Here is a 24,914-nt window from a genome sequence, read left to right on the forward strand (position 1 = left end):
AGCTAAAGGTCGTCTTTAGCTACAATGGTAAACTTGAGGCCAGCCAGGGCTAAGTGGGACCCAGTTTATTTTACTTAAAAAGGTTTTTCTCATTCATCTTAAATCTATCTCACAAAAGAGTCGTTTCTACTCCCTGTTGTGACTTATTCCCCAGAGATGTTCTTTATGGAAAAGCGACCGTGGTTCTTACAGAGAGCCTGTCATAGTCTCACGACCTGCTATCCTGGCCCGACAGAATTCCTACTTCCCAGAGATAAACACTGGCTTGAGGAGACAAGCAGCTGCTCCTGAATTGTTTCCAATTTGAAGAATATAAATCTAAAGTTTGGCGTTTTGGTCTTAGTCTTTAAGTGGAAAAGAAGCAAGCGGCAAGTAGGTTTAAATAGTAGGCATTCCCTAAAGTCTTTCCTGCTGCAATGGTAATGCTAACACTTCTTAGCCTGTTTTCCTCTGATAAGTGTTTGCATAGACTTTCCTGGGATGAGAGACAGAAATGACGCTGGGGGTAGGGGTGGGGTGCAATAGAAAGATGCAATAGAAAGGTCTAGGAACTTCACAGAGTTGATGAAGGTTCTGGAACAGCAGAGGCATCTCAGCTGGGCTGGCCTCCAGGGATGCTCCAGGCTCAAAGCCTTTCTTCACGGAAAGACCCCTGAGTGCAGCCACATCTCAGAAGCTGATGACTAACTTGCTACACTTGAAAAACAATGTGAAAATGTACAACAGTCACCATGAGCAACAAAGGGAAAATGGTTATTTTCAAAGAAGCGAAAGCCAACTTCCTAGAGAGACTCTGAAGAGTGGCTGTAATGGCGCTCTTCTCACTGTTCTCTTCAGAAGCAGTCAGCCCAGTGCTTGGCTGAGGAGCTCTGCATCTGCTTCCATCCCTTACTGAGTGTAGTAAACCCTATGAGGACAATTAGGGTAGTCAGGGCCAGTTCAAGCTCCGAGGTGTGGATGGGGGTGGGATTGGAGGGAGGTGGGGGAAGATGGTAGAGGGAGGGGAGGGGGAACTGGAGTTGGTATACAAAATGAAAAAAAAATCTTTTTAATTAAAAAAAATAAAAAAGAAAGAAACCAGAGTCAAATGTTGATGCTGCTTCCGAGAGAGCATTTAGCCTTGGCAACTAAAGGCAACAAAGTAGTGAAAGACTAGGCGGTGATCAGCCAAGAGACAGAGAAAGGAGCGTGGAGAATAGGAAAGTCACCTATTAGACGGTGTAGCGAAACTCACAAGGGATTTTCCAGAGATGACACATGGGTCTATCTAGTCAGGAGCTGGCTTTCTGATTGATGTGGCTCTCACTGTCAGCAATGGAAGGCACTCCCTAACTACGGTTCCATGATCGTATAACTTTCATGAACTTTCTATATGGAGGCTACAGTGCTGGAAGCTGGGAAGTATCATTTTAATTTACGTCTGTGAGCAGACATTTATAAACTCTGAACGCACCGTGTAATTGACAGGTTAACATCAGTAGTAGAGAATGTGTGCCGCAGGATCTCATTAAATTATGATGTCAGGATGACAAAGACTCATTACACTAGAGGCAAGTTGTTTAATGTAGATTATTATATTCTAGAACAAAGCAATCCATTATGTCAAAACAAGTATATGTGCTTTAATGACATTCTTGGCAATATTGACTATATTTGACAGGTTTCTTTTTTTTTTTGGACAAGGTAGATCTTTTTTATTAGTCACACAATTTTAAAAATTAATAAAATTCTATTTTTCTTTGAACCTTCCACCCTTACAGTGCAGAGAGTCCCGCTCTCCTTGTATGCAATGGAACTGGGTTGCAGTTTTGCAGATGTTTTAGGAGCCCCCCCTCAACAATACACCCCTTAAAGTAAATTTTGAAACAAGTATAGAAAATTGAAGAAAGACCAGAAAGAAAATGATGTCAAGGAGTTTCTAGAGTTCTGTTTAATTTGATGACAGTGTTGACATGTGTTTAAATAGTAGGATTCTTAAATATCAACAGGATTCTTTAATATAAATTATGTACGGGTCTTTGTTACTGTCTTTAAATTAATTTTTAAGTTAACATAAAAAGTATTGGGTTGATTTCTTCAGGGATTTTTTTTTTCTATTTTTCTTTTGATGGTGGTGGTGGTGGTTTTTTGTTTGGTTGTTAGTTCAGTTGGTTAGTTTTTGGTTTTTTGAGACAGGGTTTTTCTGTGTAGCCCTGGCTACTTTGGAACTCCTTCTGTAGACCAGGCTGGCCTTGAACTCACAGATTCACCTGTCTCTACATCCAAGTGCTTGGATTAAAGGCCTTCACCACCACCTGCCGGCCCTCAGGGAGTCTTCAGACATGTGTGTTGTACTTTGTCCCCGTTCTTCCCAGTAGTGATGATTTGTTTTCCTTTCACGTGTACTCTTTGCTCTCTCTATCTTCTGTATCCCTTAAATTCCACTACTTCCCTCTCCTGAGCCCCTTCTAGTTCCATGCTCTACAAACCTAGACACATACATATACGCATCCTAGTATATAATTTAAAAATTAGATTCCATGTCTGAGGAAACAGGCAATACTTGCCTTCCAGGGTCTGACATAAACTTGTTTAATATGATTTCCACTTGCATCCTTTATTCTGCAAATGTCATAATTTCATTATTCTTTATGTTTGCATAATATCTCTTTGTGCGCATGGGCTACATTTTCTTTATCCGTTCATTTGATGATGGGTGGACACCTGGCTTGGTTCCATTCGCTGGCTTTTGTGAATGTGGAGGCGTAAGCACCTCTGTGGTATGCTGACTCAGTTTCCTTTGGCTGTACACCTGTCAATGGGATAGCTGGGTCATTTTGTTCTAATTTCAGTTTTGTGAGGACCCTCCATATGGATCTTCATAGTGGTTTCACAAGTTTATGTTCCTACTGGTCATATATAAAGGGTCCTATCCACCCACTCCCATCTTCTCCAATGCTTGCTGTTATTTTTTTTCTTGGTGGTAGTTATTCTTCTTTCCCTGTTGACTATGGATATAAAATACATTATATGGTATTTGCTGGTCATTTATATTTCTTCTTTTGATAATGGTCTATTGAATTCAGTAGCCCACTTTTTGATGGAAGAATCTAGTACCTCAGTTCTGGGGTGGGTGCAGGCAGAGGGCTTGCCTTTGTACTTTCGGGGTCTCCTGACTACCAGTCAGCCTACAGGAGGGATGTTGGCTGTGTGGCTATATACCCCTGCAACATCAGAGGATGACAGAGAGTTGGCTCCAGAATTTGACCTACCTGCTGGCTCAGAGCTATTAAACCCCAGGGTGATTTTCGGATCAGATCTGTCTCGGGTCACTTTTGGTGGGCCTGTTTTTCTCTGTGTACTTCCCAGCCAGAGCCAGCCCCCTGCTACCTTCATCTTTCAGCTCACTGATGGCCTGTACTCTACCACTGCCTCGCTGAGCCTCCTTCCACACAGGTTCTGTGTCCAACCAAACCAAGGCTCCCTATCCTGAGGATGTGTCCTACTCTCAGGTCCACAGGGTAGCCTGGTTTTAACCATACATCCTGTTTCAAAATAGCCCTAGGCCACTAACCTCTGAGTCACATGATGTGATCAAATTGGATTTTTCCCCACGGTGGAACACATCCTGCAGCTAGACTAAAGCCGCTGAAGACTGTGTGGGCTTGCTCTGGGTGTAGGACTGACTGCTTCATCCGGGTTACCTTTTGGAGACAGCTTCTGAGTACTCTTCTTGACTAAGGCTGTGCCATGGCAGCTGTGTTCAGCTTGCTCCTCTGAGTACATACTATACTGAGTATACCATTGTACATACTATACTGTCTTTGCTCTTTCCAGGACCCTCTACTTCTTTTGTGAATTTCAGAATCAGCTTGCCTCTGTTCTTTTCTTTAGATAAAGTCTTGTTTTTTGTTTTACTCTTCTTAATCTCTCTTTCACCAGCTCTCACGGAAGTAACCTCTAATCTGTCTCCTTCTAGGCTGTCTCCTCAAGTTGATAAAGAGTATAAAAATCTATCCAGGCTTTAACTGGGTACAGAGAAATAGGCACTCTCACGTTGATGGAAATTGAACGTTTTAGAGAAGGCGCACTTGGTTTTACATCTCCTAAGTAAATGCACTTCTGAATGCATCTACATTAGCTTCTTTGTCACCGTGACAAAATAATGGGCAGGCGCACTTCTGAGAGAAGGACTTGGTTTAAGCACATGATTGAGTCCATCAGGGCAGAGGTCCATCATGGAGACCATGGTGACCGGAGCATGTACGTGTTATTTCTCGCATTTCAGCAGATAAGGAAGCAGAGAACTTTCAAAGGCCCACCCCTAGAGCCCTACCTCAGCCAGCAAGGCATTGCTTCTTAAAGATCCCACCTACAGCCACCAGTTGCGGAAAGGTGTTAAAGCCCATGAGACTGTGGGGGTGGTATTTCACACTTGACCCTTAACCTGCCCCAAGATCATTTCATGAACCTATGCAAAGTTTGTTTGCTAGAGATATTAATCGCAGAAGTGTTTTCAATAGAGATAAACTAGAAGCAATTCTAAGTTTATCAATCGGAAATTGGTTAAGTGAATTATAGCACGTAGGAAGGAATATCATAACTCAATTAAAATCAACTTTAAGAGAGAATAAAAACAACAAATATGGCTGAGATACACTAAGTAAAATAAACATAATGTAAGGCACACAGAATTAGATTCTATACGCACATACACTGTAAATTGAAAGCAGCGAGGAAGGACTTAACTGCTCTCAGTATTCATTTTTGATTGGGCTGGATCATGGGTTACTTTTATTTTTCTTTCTCATGTGTTTGTATGTTCTGGGTTTTTATGATGAAGTCAGATTGTTCTTCTGTGATAAGGGAACTGATCAACTTCTTGGAGAGGGCTAACATAAGAGATAAAGGTCGGGTTAGTGGAAGTTCAGTTCAGCCATCAAGGGAAGGAAACTTTATCCCTCAGATAAGGGACAATAATACAAAGGAGTCCGTTGCCACCTCTGACAGACCTGAGAAAGGAGTTGTGCATCAGCAGCTTAGGCAGAGGAAGTGTTGATGAGGAGAAGTGCCAAGCACAGGCATGAGTGTTGGCGTTGATGTGGTGTGGTAAGCAGACGACACTTACATCAAGGAGTAGGGAGATGGATGACTGTCTTCTTGGGATGTGTTGTAGTTTTTGCCCTCTCAGACTTAGGTGTTTGGACACCTGGTCCCTAGCAGGTGGCACTGTCTGAGAAGGTTGTAGAACCTCCAGACACCTGGTCCCTAGCAGGTGGCACTGAGAAGGTTGTAGAACCTTCAGACACCTGGTCCCTAGCAGGTGGCACTGTCTGAGAAGGTTGTAGAACCTTCAGACACCTGGTCCCTAGCAGGTGGCACTGAGAAGGTTGTAGAACCTTCAGACACCTGGTCCCTAGCAGGTGGCACTGTCTGAGAAGGTTGTAGAACCTTCAGGAGGTGGGAGTAGGTCTCTGGGGATGAGACTTTATAGATAGCTTGATTTCCTGTTCAGCTTTTCTGACTGTCATTCTAGTATGACTAGCAACCTCCTGCTTCTGGCAACATGCCTTCCCACTGCTTAGTGAGGGCCCCCTTCTAGCTCTGTTCTTGCACAACCTTTTCTTTGTGTGACTGAAAAAGGGGCTTTGTTGTTTCTTATAAAGAAACCATCCCTGTTAGGTTAAGCCCCTCCTTCATACCCATGTTTAACCTCATGTGTCTCTTTGAGGTTTCATCTTCAAAGATGGTTGAAGTGGGAATTAAGACTGTTAGTGTCCGAGGGCTATGCTGCCACAGGGCAATACCAGTGCCATGGAATGTCTGGACTGAGTTGTGGTTGAGGGCCATATCTGGGTCTGTGGTCCTATAGCAGCTGGAGTCTGTGTTGAAGTCAGTGCCCCATATTATCATTGGACACTATGGAAGAGCTGGCCATGGTAGCCTGGGCATGGGGGAACTGGTCTTTCCTCTCACCAGCTGCCTCGGTGTGAGAGCTCCCAACCCTCAGAACTGGCCCCAGTGGTGCGGGCACAGGAGAGCTGGCCTGACCTTCAATGGCCCTGGGAGAACTGCTCCCTAGCCCCCACTGGCTCCCACAAGGAAGAACTGGTCTCACCTCCCACCACAAGGAGAACTTGCCCGGATGGCGTGGGCATGAGAGAACTGGACCTGCCCCTCGCCTGAGTGGGGCAGTCTTGTGGAGGCTCATACTGACTAACTCAGCTACCATCCTGGCCCACATCCAAGGCTTTGAGTTGGCACACTCCAGCTTCTACTCCATCTATGACCTACTGGGGTGTGTGAGGCATAGCCACAGGAGCTCCAAGACTCAGGGCAATAGCAGGATATCTGGGAGAAGTTTTGGTGAGGGTCCAGTATTGATGGTGTACCAGAAGCTGGTGGTCTAAAACCAGACCAACAGCTCATTACAATGAACATTTGAAAGTAAATCTGTTCGGACCAAAGGGTCTACTCTGTGACACACCACAGATCCCAAGGCCACCATGACGAATATATGATGGAAAGGCAGGAGGGACAGAGAAGTGAAATGTTTTTCTTTTTCTTTTAATTTTCTTTTTTTGGGAGAGGCTACAAGGGCAGAGGGTAAACATGGAAGAACTAGGAAATGAGCAGGATTGGGGTGTACAGTGTGAAATTCCCGAAGAATCAATAAAAAAGTTAGGTTAAAGAAAAGTTGGGAAGTGACAGATTGCATCCAAAGTTGGCATCTGGTTTCCACACATGGGCACCTATGTGCATTTACACACACACACACACACACACACACACACACACACACACACACGCGCGCGCACACACATGACTGAAGAGAGATGGTAGAGGCTGATATTAACTCATTTGTCTCAGTGACTTACACAGAGAATATTGACAGGTTTTGTATTTTCATTCATAGCATTCTGTTCTGAAGAACAATATAACATCATGAGTTCTCCAGGTTTCTTATGAAATTCTGAAGTTTGCTATTGGATGCATTTTGCATGTTGATGAGAGATACCTTTTTCTGTTGTTTCATGTGATTATCAGACCCATGATGGCATGCATCCGACTTTCCACTTCTCTATGTTTTTTGTTGTTGTTTTTAGAAAACATATAAGAAGTAATCAATGATATGTTTATTTGTTGCTTTTAAGATTTTTATTTTTTTTATTTTTTTTATTTTTTTAATGAGATTTTTTTTATTGAGAAAAGAAGAAAAAAAAACATAAACAAAAATCAAGTTTCCACCTCCTCCCAGCCTCCCATTTCCCTCCCCCTCCTCCTCTTCACCATATCAAAGTTATAATGAGATTAAGTGATTTTTATTTTAAATTTTATGTTTGTCTTTCTTTTAACAACTATGTGGATTTTTTTCTGGTGAAAATATTTTCATCTTTGTTGGCTTAAAATTATTCTCTCAGTTTTGTTTACTGGCTAGCCTTGGTCCCCGTGGAACTGCAATGCCGGTTTAGAAGGCACCACACTCTTGTAGAGATCACCCTGCTGTTAAGTGGGCTGCAGCACTTTATGCTTTTAAAACTATTGTCAATTTGTAACATAGTTTGCTACCTGAAAGTGACAGTTACTCACTATTTCATTTCGCTATCATATTTTACTGCAGTATTATTATTTATTGAATCTTGTAAACAAATCATGGAAGTCCTTTTCCCCCCTATAAAATAAATACATGTGCATTTTGACTGCAGCTGTACAAGACTATTAATCAACTTCATGAAAATTGACAACTTCTGTGACTGACACCTTTTCACAGTCAGATTTGTGGCAGTTTTATGTACATGGAATCAGATTTTTGGTCCATCAATAAAATTGTATAGGTCTTATAAAACGAACTCACATTTTAAAAATAATTATTTCTGTTTGGTTTTGTTTGGGTGATAAATTTTCGTCCACTGTATTTTCTGAATGTCTAATTTTAGTAAACAAAAACACTATTAATGCTCTAAAGTTTACTATTTACCTTTTCGTTTAAATGCTCTTGTTTTTATTATTGATTTCGTCATTATTTGATTGACCAAAGCTTCCTAAGGATAAAATTATTCCTACCCACTGAGAAAAGCTACTTCTTACACTCTGGAACCTGCTTTGAATGTCATCTCCGTTACAGAGTACATTCTATATCAAGATTTCTCTCATTCGGTGATTCTATGCTTATTAAGTGTTTTAGCTGATAAAATATACAACCTCTACCAATTTTCCAGACCTTCTGTTTGTGAAACAAAGGCTAGGGTCTGGGTTTCCTCACTATTTGTATGTCTAGTTCTTTGGTCATTAAGCAAAAAAATTGAAAAAAAAGGAAAAAAATTGAAGCTATTTTGTCATGTCCAGGTTCCTAATCCAAGATTTGCTGTATTTATAATTTTGTTAAACACCAAGATGCCTTCATCTGTGAAAAAAAAAAATAGTGCCTACAAGGAAACTTCCCCGAAGACCTCTGGAGTTCCCTCACTTTAAAGAAAGTCAGCAGACACTCACTGTGTGCCGTTCTTCAAAGCCCTCCTTACCGCCTATGTCCTAAAAGTATAACTGAATGAATGTTTAAGTAAGGATCGAACTCTCTGAAAAGCATTGCTTTAGGGCAGTGGTTCTCAATTGGGCTTCCCTTTGGGGTCATACATCAGATATCCTGCATATCAGATATTTATATTACAATTCATAACAATAGCAAACTTACAGTTATGGAATAGCAGTGAGATAATTTTAGGATTGGGGCTCACCATAACGTTGTGGAACTGTATTAAAGGGTCACAGCATTAGGAAGGTAGAGCATCACTGCTTTAGAGGATTGAGATATAGTTCCTTTGGTAGAGTGTTTGCCCAATATTCATGAAGCCCTGAGACTGCTAACACAGAAACCCAGCCTGGTGGTGCACACCTGTAATCCCAGGTCTCAAGAGGTAGAAGAAGGAGGATCAGAAGTTCAAGGTCATCTTCAACCACATAGTGAGTTGGAGGCTAAGAGCCTGTGTTACATGAAACCTTGTCTCAAAACCAAGCATTGTAATAACTATTTAGCGATATTTGTCACTCAAATACGGCTGTCCCCTTGTGTTTCAGTTGCTGGATGAGTGCACTGCTCGTCTGAAAATGTTGCACCCTGCCAAAACCCTGTACACCTCAAACGGGGAGCTCATTCAGTCCTGGGACAGCATAGAGAAGGATATGATTGTCTGCGTGTCTGCAGGACGTGGCTTTGTGACCTCAAAAGGTATGGGTGACACCTCCTCTTTTATCAAGGTCTTGAGGAGTTAGAGCATTTAGCCTTCTTTGCAGAGTCCTTGTCTGCTGAACTCTGAACACTGTTGGACGATTTTAGTAATCACACTTCTCATGCTGTGCTATTCCACGTGATGAAGGTGACGTCCACATCTGTGTGTGCCTGAAAAACCATTGTCACATGGTTTAGTCTAAGAAATGGCAAAGTTGGTTGTCGCTTGTAAAAGTTGACAGCTTTCTGTATTCTCAAAGTGTACACCCTGTCAGAACTATATACACAAGACTTCCTGTCCTGAGAGGCTCCAGTTTATTTGTGAATGTAAACACACCAGTTACTTTCCTTATTACTGTGACCAAACGCCTGGGGGTAGTACCCACATGGCAGAGAATGCCCTGAAGCAAAGGTCATTGCAGGTCACTTTGCAGCTACTGCAGCCCGGAAGTCGCCCTCAATATCAGCCATGACAGTGAGCACCTTTCAAATGGTGACAGTGAGGAAATGGGTCCAGCGACAGCAGGCATTGGCTCGGTACCTCTTCCTCACAGCTCAGTCTTTCCTGCTCTCAGCACGGGCCTCCTGGCTTCATAGTGCTCGCTGGGTCTGATTGATGAATGAAGCTATGCCTGCTTCAGGAGAGTTATCACAAAGAGTATCCAACACCCTCCCTCAACACACACACCACACACACACACACACACACACACACACACACACGAAAATCCAGACTGCCTTCCCAGGAGCAAGTAAATCCCCAGAAAAATCTTCCCCAGTAAAATCTGTGAGGAAGAGGGAGAAAATTAGAAATTCAAAGAGTAGTCTCCCTACAAACCTTCATTTTCAAATCTTCAGTTTTATAAGCACCCATTTCTGTGACGTCAAACCTGGCCCCTGGCCTGTGGAAATGGGTGCTCCATGTCGCCTTCCTGGTGAAGGGTTTGTGGCTTCCCCCAGTTGCCTGAATTCTTTCCAGTAAGTCATGACTGTCTAAGCAATATGATTGGTCACAGAAGTGAGTCATGTCTATTCTGGGCAGTATGATTGGTCACAGAAGCAAATTTAATTATTCCTTTAAACCTGATTTTTTTGAAGCCATTTTGTTGTTTCCATGAAGTAAAATAAAAGTATCATCTAACAGGAATCTACATTTTTCCAAATACTTGAAAAACAAAGAGAAATGCTTTTGAATATATTTTATTCACTATGAGATGTTTAGCTAATTAACCATTCCACCTGTGACTTTTTTCTGTGACCTACTAGCTAAAGGATGTGTGAGAAAATAAGACATTCTGAGAGTCTCAAAACATGATAATTATTTATTTCATACACAATAATGCAAAAATTAACAAGCAGATGTACTATATTGATTTTTTAAAATGAATTTCATTGGCAAAACAAAACAGAAGCTTTCTGAATGGCGTCTTTTTCTCACATCCTCAACACTTAAGAATACTTTGTGTCCTTTGCAGTAAAGTCCAAATGCTGTTCACAATGCCTGGATTTCCAGCTTTTCAGTGGACTTGGTCTTTGTACCACACTCCAATGTGAGATTCCTATTCAGACATTGTATTGTTTGGAAAGAAGTCTTCTCTAATGTACTGTAAATTCTAATTGGTTTTAGCAACAAAAATCTCGAATCAGAAATTTGGGTAAATGCTGAAAGATCAGAGAGACAAAGGAGCATGCCATAGCCACTTCTTACCCGTCAACTCCTCAACCTGGAAGGGGATGAACTCATGGCTCCTCCCTCCTTATATTTCTCTCTGTGCCCAGCAGTATCTCTTCCTGTCTCCATCTTTCCTAGTGCTGGGAATAAAGGCATGTGCCTCCCAGTTACTGGGAGCAAACGCATGAGATCCAAGTGCTGGGATTAAAGGTGTGTGCCACCACTGCCTGGCCTCTATGGTTAACTAGTGGCTAGCTCCACACTCGGATCTCCTGGCAAGCTTTATTTGTTAGAGCACAAACAAGGTATCACCACACTCTAGTGTCCCTGATTGCACAGACATCCAAAGAACAGCAGCATGTACCTGACAGTGTGAGCGCAGGAAATGTGTGATGAGAACACAAGGATTGCCAAGGGAGCCTGGATGCCCTCATCACCCTGCACGTTAATTCTATACTTGAACTCTATAAAAACATTGACCTGTCTCTAAATAGCTATGTGCTTTTCTTTTAACAGAAAAGCAGCAGCTGGTGGAAATCAAAGCGAATTATGCCAGAATCCGGAGGCAGCGGGGCCGCGAAGCCACAGACATTGTGGTATCACCATCCATGAAGTTGCTATCTCTCCTGCAGCCACACAACTAACTTCAAGCAGAGCTTCATATCTTGTGCTGTATTTTATGGATATAGCTATGTGTAGATTCTCAAGGGCTAGTTATGCCATGACCATTTTTGTCCCTTTTAACCTATACACAGTGTCCCTTTTATTCCCACCATCCGCTGAGATTTGAACCTAGCTGTTGGACATACACTTGAGTGGTGTGTCAAGCATCCTGAGCTATGCCTCCAGCTCCCTCGGTCTCCTTCAAAGGTTATTAGTTTCCACATTGTATGTGAAGTAGCATTGGATGCCTCGAGTCTGCTCCTTGAACAGCAACAAAACAAGACAAATAATGCAAGGAAGATGACTGTCTTAGGTGAATTTTCTTTGAGAAAATATAAGTTGCTGAAAAGTAACTTAGAAGGATCAAGGAACATACATCTATGCACATGTATGTATGTATATAGCTAGGACATTGATAATAAAATGACTCTTGATCACTGAACCCTAAATTCAAGTGGCATTTTCTGGCTCCATTACTCTGATTTTGGGGCTTCTGTTAGAATCCCTCACATACCCAATAAAACTGGAATGGCTGGTGGCTACCAAAAACACAGACCTCTGTCTCTTCTTCCCCAGTTTTTCTGCAGTTCTGCAGGCCTCTCTCGGGGCAGTTAGGTGTCACTCAGGAGAATGAAGGTGGGTGGTTATAGTGACTGATTGGTAGTAAGAAGTCATAGACTATGTCCTCAATATAAATTCAGGAAGGATCTAAACACAGTATTTCAAAGAAAGTTCATGTGAGGAAGAGGGGTGTGAATATGTGTGTCTCTGAAGTCTTAATGCCACTTCCACAGGACAAGAGGCATCTTACCTGATAATTTGTTCCTGGGAAGAGGAAAGACCATTTAGAAAACAAATAGCCAGTCAGTGTCAGGCCTGAGTTTGGCTCTGTTGCTGGTGGGATGTGTCAGGGAACCGCCCCTCCTCCCTGTCTTCCTCCATACCAGCCACAGTTCTGCCGGAACAGCTAGGTGTGTACTCACACAACAGCACAGCTAGGTGTGTACTCACACAACAGCACAGCCAGGCTCCTCGTTCAGTCCCCCACTTTAAATGGTACAGAAAGGCAATGTGTCATTTCTACTGAAGGGGGCTCTTGGCAACTGCTGCGAAAGGCCTGGTATTTAGTCCCTGTCTGCAGATCAGCCGGGCTGCATGAATAAATCCCTGCTGCCTGGGACACCATGCCGGCCGAATCTCAGGCGTCAGGTGAGCAGCAGTTCACCCCGTGGCAGACATTTCTCGTATGATGTGGCAGAAGCAAAGGTGGCCCAGGGCAGCGGTGTGCCACGGAGGAGGCACACCCCATGATGCTTTTACTTTGCTTTTCTTTCTTCTGTTTTGCTAGCAATCCTGAAAGAGAACAAGAAAGGTTAGAGAACTTGCCCACGGCCTGACAGTGGCCCATCAAGACTCTCACCAACTGGGTCTTTCCTTGCGGTGAAATGACTTGATCACAACACCCATGAAGGAAATAAACCTTTTTTTCTTTTTTTCAAAATTCTGTGAAAACACATGCATTTCTTTAGGTGCAGAAGCTCCTATCATTTACTGCCAGGGAAAAGTTGCCTCGTTGTAAAAACGGTATCATTCGCCCGAGATCAAATGTGCAAATTCTTGTGAAGTCTTCGCTGTTGCGTGAGAACGGGCCTGAAGCGAAAATTGATAATATCACACAACGTCCTATCAAGCACCAGGAGACATCGGGCAAAAGCCTTAAGTGAACTTCTCTGTTGCCAGCAAATGGGATTTTAGATGTAACCTAACAGCCATCAACACATCACCTCTTCCTAGCGAGGCGGTCACACTCACACTGTAGATGACAGCTTGCCTAGAATATCTGCAGCATTCCTAGTCAGTGCTGACTTCCATAAAGCTAAAACACTCCGGAGTTTTCCCTTCTGATTGCCTCTCTATACTGGCTTGAGTCTAACCGGGGAGCAGTTATTACCCCTCAGCGAGGACTATTTTAACTCGGTGACTTGTCCCGAGCTTCTAATAAATGCAGTCAGTTCCTCTGGAGACATGTTTATCAAATTTAAATCAATTTCATACCTATGTCAGATTTCAGTATTGTTTTTTTATCAACTGAGAGGCACTTATTATCAGATACTAAAGCAGAACCCTCCAGGCCATAGCCTTCCCCAGAAACATAGTCCCTGTTGGCTCCCCAGGTGAGCCAGGAGTCAGCCACAGACACCTGCACTGGCAATCACTTTCAGAAGAACTAGAATTCTAACAATGCTGATAGCACATAGTCCACGAGTGAGGTTACATGACTGTGAGTGAACCTTCCACCTGAGTGCATCTCTGTGCCTTGTGAGACAGGACTGTGCAATGCTTCAAATCACCAAGGTATTTCAATGTAGTTACTACGAATTTCTATTTTTTCCTGATTGCTCATAATAACTAAATATGATTTTACAAATCAACAAAATAAAGAAAAAGCAAAACCAAAAAAAATGAAGGTAAATTTGTCCTCTTTTGCCACAAATTCCCTTAGAGACTATGGCCTCTGGGTGATGTGACCTTTCTAGGCTAACCTAGGGACAGCTCTAATGTGCTGAATGTCACTGAGAGATTTGTGATTTCCCAATGAGCTGTCCAGGGAGTGGCATCATTTGGGAGGATAGGATCAGAGCATCCAAGTCTGTGTCTTTCTAGGTCTAACAAAATCAGATGCAAATCTTCTCAACAAAACAGAATCTGAGCCCTTGGACAGTGATTGTTGTGTCTATCAGGGCAGGGACTCCGGTTTCCTCCTGGCCCTGAGCAGACTTTCTTCCCTCCCAAAGCTAGGGAACCTGAACCAGAGAGCAGCAGTTTCATTCTCAAGACGATAAACCAGAATTCTGCCTGCATGGCTGGGTGTGGGGCTGCAAAGTCAGAAGGAACTGCAAATTAGGTTCGACACAGCCCACTCCAAACTGACGCCGCTAAAAGCCACTGGGTCTTCCAAGTAGCAGCAGCTATCCCGAGGGTTCCCACTCTCAAGCCACAGAATCTTTTCATTCTCCCAGCCTGTAATGCAGAAGTATTACAGGCTGTCACCCTGTACTACATATGCAAATAGAAATATAGGAGGAGAGAGGCAGTGCTGGTGTCCCCATGCAACTGAGTGGGAGGAGAGCAAAAGAGCAGAGGCCCAAAATTATGCTCATAAGGTAAGTAGATGGAGATTCTGAATTGAATATACTATTGCTCATGGTTCATTAAACACTGAAATCTCAAGGGTTCCAAAGGATAGTGTGGTAATTTGAATGTAATTGCCCTTCATAATCTCATAGGCACTATTAGAAGGTACAGCTTTGTTGGAATGGGTATGGCTTTGTTAGAGGAAGTGTGTCACGGCATCTCAGTCAACTTCCTGTTGCAAGATGTAGGACTCTCAGCTGTTCCTCCAGCTCCACGTCTGCTTGCACGGCACCATGCTCCCTGCCATGATGACAATGGACTGAGCCTCTGAAACAGTAAGCGAGCTCCCTCAGTTAAACGTGTTCCTTCTAAGAGTTGATGTGATCATGGTGTCTCTTCACAGCAATAGAAATCTAACTAACACACGTACTGACAGCTTCAGGGTAGACAGGTCTGGCCAAGCTGTCAAGACGAGGTACTCCTTAGTTAATTGTACAGCAGAGGTGACAAATTGAACGCTGACTTTGATGCCGAAGCACAGCTGTGAATGCTGAAGAGTGTCAGTGCAGCCATGACACCTGGCCAGCTGGACCAACTTCAGGACCACCACTGATAGCTGCGTTTCTCAAGGGGCGAGCTTGAAGATGGGAATGTCCTGGGACTCTCGGGTTAGTGCCTCCCAGAGTGTGAGACTTGAATCCTATCTGTTTCCTTTCTATTGCTCTTTCCTCTCCCCTTCTCTAGGAAAAGACCTTGTCTTTGGTCTTTTGTTCTCTACGAAACTTCAAGTCTGATATTTTATTTTAAAAAATTTAAATCTAGCCAAGAAGGTGACTTAATTGGAAAAGCGCTTTTGCCCTCAAAGCATGAGGATCTAAGAATATGATGCCCAGAACCCATGTAAAAAGGTTGGGTGTGAGCCGCAGCAATGACCGGCCTGGAAAGATATCCCTAAAGGTGCTATAGCGTTAGTCCTATCTTGGCAGTCAATTGGACTTATGGCATGCTCAACAGGAGGAGAGTCGTGCCTGGTACCAGAAACCCAGGCAACTACCCAGGGCTAGTGAAGTCATGGATCTCAGAAGAGATCCCACAACCACCACTTTGCTAAACCAGCCTCATTCTAAATACTTATGTGCCCAGATAAATGAAATTTTTCTTTGCAGTAGACAGATCATTACAGAAAACCACAACTGGTTAAAATGCAGAGAACAAGGGAGCAATGGTCAGCCTTTAAGTCATATATGTACAGGCAACAGTAAAGGGACTCATCAGGTTATAGTATGTATTTGTACACATACACACCTGTGTATATATACATACATATATATATATAAAATCAAAGAAAAAGAGACTATGAATTTGAGGTGGGGGAGGGACATAAGAGAAAAGGACATATGAGGAAAATAAATGGGAGAAATGGGTGTGATTATGTTAATTAAAACAAAGAGCATGTTTAAACCTGGGTTTGGTAGTATGCAGTTGTAATCCCAGTACTGGCAAAGGGGAGACGGGGTTTGTTGACCAGCTGACCTTACCTAATTGGTGAGTTCCAGGCCTAGAAGAGATTCTGCCTGGAAATAAGGTAGACAACTCCTGAGTGACCACACCCAGAGTTTCCTCTGGCCTCTTGCGTGTGCATGTACAAACAAGCACGCATACACACATGAGCAGATACACAAAAAGAGATAAAAAAAATCCTCCCCAGAACCCGTGACTGAACAAGGGATGCTTCCCTAATAGTTCCCATACTTTAGTGCACACGGAAGCATGGAAAGCCTGGTGGAAATGCAGATTCCTAGGCCCCTTGGTAGATGTCATGATTCCAGCGCCTGCATGTGGCATTTTATCCAGCACCTGGGAGGAAGTATGGGAAGTCGCCACAGTTGAAGGAGCTCTGTCAGGAGTGTGCTGTTTACTGTCAGCTGGTGGTCCAAGCTGGAAGTCCCAATCTGAAGACCACTCTCCAGTCCCTGCCAGACCCTACGCTGTGTGTGCAGGACTGGACCTAACTGACTGCCCTTGTGTGTGCTCATTACCATTTCCTTAAACAAATAGGGAGATAGTCTTTTATTTTTTAAAGTTGGGTTATCGAGACAGGGTTTCTCACTTAACTCAGGCTAGTGTAGAGCTCATTATGGAAGTCAGACACCCCATGACTTCACAGCAACCCTCCTGCCTCAGCCTCAAAAGTGCTGGAATTGAGTGTTAGCCATTATGTCCGTATTTAAATGGTTTGGGTCAGAACCAACCACTTAAGAGGCTGGAACTAGACTTGGATATTGGGAAGAAGAACGGAATCACAGGCATGATAGCTTCTCATATTAATTAAGCAGGCTTGGTGTCAATATCAGGGCTATCTCAAAGGTCGCAGAAATAATGTCAGAGTCATGGGACAGACACAAGCAGCAGAATAATTTTGAAGTTGGTAAAAAGAACCAGTTTTCTAATACAGTTTCATAAGAAGAGAGATAAAGAGAGACCTGGAATGAAAACAGGATTTCTGCTTTCCCTAGTTGAGAGCCCTCCCTCAGTGTAGGAACTACCTGGGCAGAAAAGGTTAATCCTCTCTAGTGTTTGCCTGGCTCAGTTAGTGTGAATGTCCAAGCCAGTTCTTTAGAAGCCACTTTCTTTGCGAAGAAAACTAGTATTTTAAAGATTTGATTCATAAGTTGTGTATTTAGCCATGCCCATGTGTCTGCGTCTTTGTGTATTTGTGTATGCCTATGTGTATTTGTGTATGTGCATATGTATGTGTGTGTATATGTGTGTGTGTGCACTTGCTGTTAAAGCATTGTGCATGCAAAGGTGAATATGACATGGGATTTCCATCCCCATGGAGCACATGGTGTGTGTGGGTAGGAGACACTCAGAAGTTCTGCACGTCTCATAAAGTAGTTATGTGTAATAAATAAACTGATCAAAAATTGTCCTGTGTCAAAATGAGTTAGAGAATAATTAGGGATCGGGTGAGGGGTGAGCACTTAAAGTACGACAGAAAGTCTTCTGTAAGTAAATGGCACTCCTAAACAGAGATAATATCAGGAAAGAGCCTGACAAGCTCAGAAGATCTGTGTGAGCATTGCATTATTACAGAAAAGTACCTGGGCTGTTTCAGTTAGATGATAGAAAATTCATCTTGGGCTCATAGTTTTGGAGGTGTCAATCTAAGGTCACTTGGACCTGTTGCCCTTGGTCACGTGGCACAGTAGGGCATCACAGAGAGAACACACAGAAAAGCAAAGCTGCTCATCTCATGGCACACAGGAAGCAAAAACAGAAGAGAGCGAAGGTCCTAGTATCCCCTGCTAGTGACCTCATTTCCTTCTCATAGTGTTCACCTCCCAAAGGACACATAATAATGCCCACTCTGAGCACCAGGTCCTTGACACATGGTCCTTGAGGGAATACTTACCAAGCCATGGAAGTGTGAAGGAAGATGGAAGGTAGGGCTGTCTAGAAGGGCTAGAAAGGAACCACGAGCCACTCAGAATTTTCTAGTGGCCACGTTTTTGAAAGAATGTATCAGATACAGTTTAATACCTCTGTCTTGGTCAATGCACACAGTATATACAAGGTTTTGTCACTGCGCTACACAATCAACATAAAATTGGAAGCTCCGGTTGCCAATAAGGGCAGCTAATAGGGAAGCTGTTGCAGATGTTCAGGGTACAAGTCCCCAAAATATTCCACCTCTTTTTGGTGATGGAGATTTGCCAGGGTGATCAGGGCAGTGAAGATACACAGCAGCCCTAGAACTCAAGCTTCTCGGAGGCCTCTCTTCAAGATGAGCCCGTGGCTGTGTCCCACGGCCATCCCAATATTCTGTTGCTTCTGATAGCTTTTGTTTGGTTTTGTTTGACGTGTGATCTCACGCATCCTAGGCTAGCCTTCCACTGAGGATAACCCTTTTTCATGCCGCAGGACAGCCACGGAGAAGTGTTGATAGGTACGGTATGGTTCACATGAAAAGTTTGTATGATCCACATCTGTGCATATAACTAAAGCTATGTGTTTGAGAAGTTTATGTGAACCTCTACGGCAGTGCCTGACAACCTCAGAGGGGAGCCACATCCCGGGTCCTCTGTCTGACTCAGGAACTGAGGCTACAACAGAGGCTGATTTCCACTTGCAACTTTTATTATGGCTGAAACGGGACTCCTAGGGTTCTTCTGGCTGTGAAATTACTTACCTTCACTGTCTTCAGGCCAGTCATCAGTCATTGGGATGAAAACAGCCCTATCACTCACCATGGCACACTTTCTGCCCCTAGCCTTTCTCCTCTCTAGTTTCTTTTCCTTTATAAGAATTGGCAGTTTCATGCATGCGCACGATGTATTTTGCTCAAGTCCACTCTCCTTTCACTCCCGTTCTACTCCTCCCCCACCCATAGTTCCTCAATCCTTCTCCAAATTCATGTATTCTCCTCCTCTCCATTTTCTTCTTCTCTCTCCTCTCCTGTCATTGTCATAACCTACAGAGCCCACTTGTTATTGCCGCCTGTGTATACATGGATGTTGTGGTACCTGCTGGAGCGTGAATAGCCCTGGTGGATCACATCCCTCAAGAAAGTGGGTTTTCCTCCCAGCAGCCATCAATTGCCAACAGTTTCTCAATGAGGCCACCTGCTCCCACCGTGCTGGGACTTTGTCTGTCTTCGAAGTCCTGTGCATGCAGTTACAGCTACTGTCAATTTGTATGTGTGACTGCCCATTGCATGCAGAAAACACGGCTGTGCTATAGTCATCCACTTCCTCTGGCTCTTATGATCTTTCTGCCTCCTCCTCTGCGAACAATCCCTGAGCATTGAAGGGAGGGAGCGTGATATAAAGATAACTTTTAGGGCTAAACAGACCAGTGTGGGTCTCTGTGATAATTACTGTCTACCACAAAAAGAAGCTTCCCTGATGAGGGCTGAGTGATCTGTTCATCTACGGGTCTAACAGGAATCAACTTAATTCTGTGTCCATTTAGTTACAAGTGTAGTAGCTGGGCTCAACTTTCTAGAATGAAAATCACCTATGCCACCCTCTGTAACATGAGGGCCTGCTTGTTGGTGTTTCTGTCCTGCAGTTCCCACAGGCTTTTAGCCCCAAAGAATCACACAGAATTCTACATAAGTTATAAACTGATTGGCCCATTAGCTCAGGCTTTGTATTAGCTCTTATAACTTATATTAGCCCATTATTCTTGTATATGTTAGCTACATGGCTTGGTACCTTTTTCAGCAGGGAAGATCACATCCTGCTTCTTCGGTGTCTGGACAAAATTGGGGGGAATGGACTTCCTCCTTCCCAGAATTCTTCTGTTCTCATTGACCTGCCTCTACTTCCTGTCCGATTGTCTCACCTATACTTCTTGCCTGGCTACTGGCCAATCAGCGTTTATTTAAAACATAATTGACAGAATACAGAATTGTCCTACACCAACCTTCTTACTCTAAGTCCTTCAGGAGTTTCTTATCCACACACTGAAGAACAAACTCCCCCACTGCACTCCAGGCCTTGCAGAGCCATGGATCAGCCATCTTGGCTTTGGTCCTTTGCTCACAGGGTTCTGTGAACATCCTCTCTTTCCCCACACGGCACCTGTTCACATTCTCTTCCTGCAGCTCTCTCAAGCCATGTTCCTTGACCGCTCCTCTGACACAGCAGGGACGGAAACTTCCTTTACCCCAGTAGGCATAAGCTTTCTTCCCCTGATCTGAAAACCCCTTTACAGTAAGGTCAGGCTTATTCAGATTTGGGTTTCTAAATATCAAGAGCCTGAATATTTTTTTTGTTTGTTTTGTTTTGAGACAGAGTTTCTCTGCTGTCCTCGAACTCTCATTGTAGACCAGGCTGGCCTTGAACTCACAGAGATCTGCCTGCCTCTGCCTCCCAAGTGCTGGGATTAAAGGCGGGTAAGAACACCACCCTGCTGTGAACATTATTTTTAACATAGGATGAACATTCGTTAAATGAAAGTGAGATTTATGGTAACTTTTTGGCTAAGAAAAGCTTTTCATTTTATTTTATTTTTCCAGGCACTGCTATGTCTGGCTTTGAATATGGAAAATGTACTGGATGAGAATTTGGCTTCCCAGGAGACTTCCTTTTCCTCACAGTGCCCCATCAGAGCAAGTCAGCTCTGGCTGGTGAGACACTATCCACTGGCTACACGTCCTTGAAGGTAAACCAAACTCACACTGTTTAAGCTTATGATGCCTTCTTTACCATCTGTACCAGTTGACGCTCACAGTAGCGGCCTGATAGACTGGAAAACACACGGCTCCCGTCAGGGCCCACGTAGATTCTCTTCCCAAGCAGCCTGGCTCGGAAGCGAAGACCTGTCACTCCCTTTCACAAGCCCAATGATTTGTGGCTGAGACGGGAGGAGCGGCTCTCTGAACCACATGCCCCCTGGTGCAGGCAGGCTAAGGAAAGATGAATGGCCGTAGAAGACAGACATCTGAATGTTTCGTATTAAATTAGTCCCACAGAGCACCCAGAATTCTCATTCCATAAATCACGAGGTAACATGGACTCGCTCCCAGGTTAGATTGCTGTGACTTTGGCCTGCGGTGTCACAGATAATCTGAGAACAGTTAACCGATTGTCTGAAAGAGTAATCATTTTCAGCATATTTACTCAGTAGTGCTGAGTGACCCAGACTGATCTCTGCTGCTAGAAACAGCATGTAAATGGGAGTCAGCCAATTGGGGAGATTTCCAAAAACGAGTATCTGTTCCTTCAATTCTCGGTTGCTCTGAAATTGCCATGCACCTATTCAGGGGGCACCCTTCAAAGGAGTAAATATGAGGGAGCCCAGTGCGTCCCCACCCCTCCGGGAAATTACAGTCCCAGTGCCATTTTTTTTTAAACCCATCCTCACCTGTTACGCTCTACAAATCACAGACTTGGAAAGGAGTTGATTGTGCCAACACATGTTTTGCTCAATGGCCAAGGTTAATTCTCAGAAGGGTTTACGTGTACTTAATCTATTGTGGGCCTTCTGTTTCTGAGCTGACGTCTGTTGCTGTCTGGTACACTTCATAGACTGGAAGGAACATTCGCCTGCCCTTCAAGAGACCATCCAACTCACTGGTACTCACTGGCTGGGGGTTCTGTCTGCAAGGCTGCTGCCTCTCTCTATTAGATAGGCTTTAAAAGTCTGGTTCTGGTACAGTGGTGAGCTGCAAGGGGTCTGTAAAAGCGGGGGTAGCAGTCATTCCAAGTGGGTCTTAAAGTCCTCTCTCTCTCTCTTTCTCCCTCTCTTTCTTTCTCTGTAAAGCCTTTCTACAGAGGGTCACTAGATCTGTGTCTAGGGTTACCTTTGCCCTTAGAAGCCCAGCCTAAATGTGCAGAGAACCACGGAAAGAAGTCATACCTTGGCTCTGTGACAGCCAAGGACTCTAGAAGTGACTTCAGGGAGAGACGTGACTATGGCCCACACTTGGCTGCTACAATAGAATATCTGAGGCTGAGTGATTAATAAAAAACAAAAAACCCATAAACTTATTTCTACAGTTTTGGGTGCTGGGATGTCCAAGATCAAGTTGAAGCCACCTGTATCTAGTTCAGAATTTTTCACTTTGTCTTCACACAGCAAAAGCCTGGAAAGCAAAGGAACATCAACTTTCTACTCGTTCTTGTAGCTGCCCTCACCTAGTTATGAGAACAGAGGCCCTGTGACCGATATGCTTCCCAGAAGTCCCACCTCCCAAGCTATTAAGGGTTAAGTTGCCAGCACACGAATTTTGCATGTTCAGGTCACAGCAGTTGCCACAACATGGGTTAAGCCACCTTGGCAGTGTATTGTCTCACAATTATCTTACCATTGTCTCACAATTCTGCAAGCGAGAATTCCAAGGAAAAGGTACAAGCAAGGCTGATTCCCTCTGAGGACCCTTTGTAGCCTTGGATTCTCAGTGCCCTTATCTTATGATCTGAATGTTTAGGGCTTCTCCCCTAATCACCAGTGTGATCCTGTTAAGGGTGGGACCTTCGGAGATCATACTCCTGAGGATTAGTGCCCTTATAAAAGTGGTTTAAGGGGGCGACCTTCCCCCATACTCTCTGTGGGGACATAAGAAGATAACCATCTGGGAACTGGCAGGCAGGCCTTCCCTCACTAGGCGAACTCTACTGTCCCTGTGAACAGACACCTCCCAGCTTCCAGAAATTTGAGGAAGAAGTTTCTGTGGCTTTTAAGGTACTCCATCACGGAAATAAACCAAAACAACTGACAATCTTTGCCTTTCATTGTCTTTTAAAATATCACCCTAATTTCTCTCATCGCTATTTTAAGTGTCAGGGTCTAAATTTCCCACTTTGGTGAGGACCCTGGTTATTATGACTATCGGGGGCCCAGTGTACTCTGGTTATGCTGGCAATCAGGGCCCAGCATACTCTGGCGCAGCCTCACCTTCACTGATTACACCAGCAAGGGTCCCTTTCCCAAGTCAGGTGACCTTCTGAGGTGTTGAAGATCAGGCCCTCAGCATGTGGATTCTGAGGGGACACAGTTCACACCCACAATAGTAACAAAAGATCAGAGTTCCCCTCCTAAGCACTTTGCCCTCCTATTAATCATGCTGGTGGCCTCTCTTTCTCTTTATACGTTTTTATGTCTTTCTTGTCTCTCACTAACACCAGAGTCTGATATTAATGGAAAAACCATTAAAAAAAAAAAAAGACGATTATCTTGCGAGGCAAAGTGAGTGCACTCAGCTGTAAAAGGAAGACTTATCTATCAATTTCAGTCAAACCTTGCTTGTCTGACACTTTGCAGTTAAGGAATGTGTTTTTATTGCCTGGCCAGATAGTTCAGGTTTCCGGTCAGTCTTACCAAAGACCCTTTTTATAACATTGACAAAATTTTATCACGGAGCTATGAAAACAAAATTAGATTTCATAACTCACATCGGGCCTTGAAGCGGCTGCCCCTATAAATTTTACAAATCTTATCAAGGCTTTAATGTTTCTAGTCTGATAAGATTTTTAAATAGCAACTTTTACTGAACTTCATGTATATATTCATGTATATAAGTAAACGCATATGTGTGTGAGCACATAGAGAGAGATATGTCCTGTTTCCTCTTCACCTTACAGAGAAGAAAGCTGTGCTTGTCTGCTTCTGGGCAGGAAACGCACAGAGGCCAATTACTTCGATGGGTGAAGACTCCCTAAAGGTAGATAAACTTACTTATGGAAAGCAAAGCTGCCATTTATCTAAAAGTTTTGATCTTAAAATTTACCTTCAGATGAAATGGATTTTTTTCATAGTCATAGTTTGAAGATCAACAACATCGACAGATCAGCCATAGTGTATCTGTATGTACATACTGAGTAAGACAGGTCATAATTGAGAGCGGTTTTGACCACAGAAATTTTTCATTTGGATGAGATCCTACATACATACATCCCTGGGCTTTTTAGTCTGTAGAGTTAACTGCTGGCAAAGCAAATGCATGTATACTGAATGAGTCTTTTGTATCCCTAGCCGGGTAGCAAGCAATGAGAGAGTACAAATCCTTGGTTTTATTTACTCAGACCCACAAAGTCTTCTCACAATTATCAGCTCTATCCCAGTGCACTGGGAAGGGATAGTTCTGTCATCTGCTACCCTTGGGCCGGGCCTGCCTGATACTTAAATCCCTGATGAGAATGGAGAGGATCTGCCTACTTTATGGGACTTCCACTCTGTTAGCCGCTCAACTACAATCCTGAGTCCAGCGCTAGCCAAAAGTTCCTTTCTGCCTCTCAGAGGCAAGAAGCACTTCTCAGAACTGTGCAAACACAACAAAGAATCACTGGCATAAACTACATGTGTTATTCATTAGTAAAACACATCTCTATGACTACATGTTTTGGCTTCAAGTATCAAGTCTAAGGAAACACAAAAGAAAAGTTATGTGATATCTCTTACAAATGATTGAGCAGCATTTAAAACATCAACAGGCCACCATGAAGCAGTTTTCAAGCCGTTTGGGTTCCTATACTCCTTCAAGAACTTTGAAAAGTCACACTTAGGAAATTCACCTGCAGAAAACATAGTGTTTTTAAAATATAGTTTCTCCGGGTTCAAGGAGTCACCTGAAAGATGTTCTAAGAACAGAGATCCTGATGGAGAAGGTTTCTAATCTCCATACTCTGATGTTTGAGACAATTAAGTTCTGTATCTCTTAATTGGCAGGTTTCCAGATACATTTCAGATGGAGCACACATCAACTTGAATATTTAGTTATATGTTATCTTG

At 43.4% G+C, this 24,914-nt stretch overlaps 1 protein-coding gene across 1 annotated transcript in view; it reads left to right on the plus strand.

Moving 5' to 3' along the window:
- The window catches only part of Dcdc1 (doublecortin domain containing 1), a 58,527-nt gene extending 46,533 nt beyond the window's left edge, over positions 1-11,994 (plus strand). The window contains exons 17-18 of the mRNA XM_041679150.1: positions 9,055-9,205; positions 11,394-11,994. Coding sequence (XP_041535084.1) covers positions 9,055-9,205; positions 11,394-11,521 — 279 coding nt within the window. The 3' untranslated portion in view covers positions 11,522-11,994. The remainder of the gene's footprint in view (positions 1-9,054; positions 9,206-11,393) is intronic.
- Positions 11,995-24,914: the final 12,920 nt, after the last annotated feature.

Source organism: Microtus oregoni, unplaced genomic scaffold (assembly GCF_018167655.1).
Source record: "Microtus oregoni isolate MIOR12 unplaced genomic scaffold, Mior012 000031F_ref0000149, whole genome shotgun sequence".
Lineage (NCBI taxonomy): Eukaryota > Metazoa > Chordata > Mammalia > Rodentia > Cricetidae > Microtus > Microtus oregoni.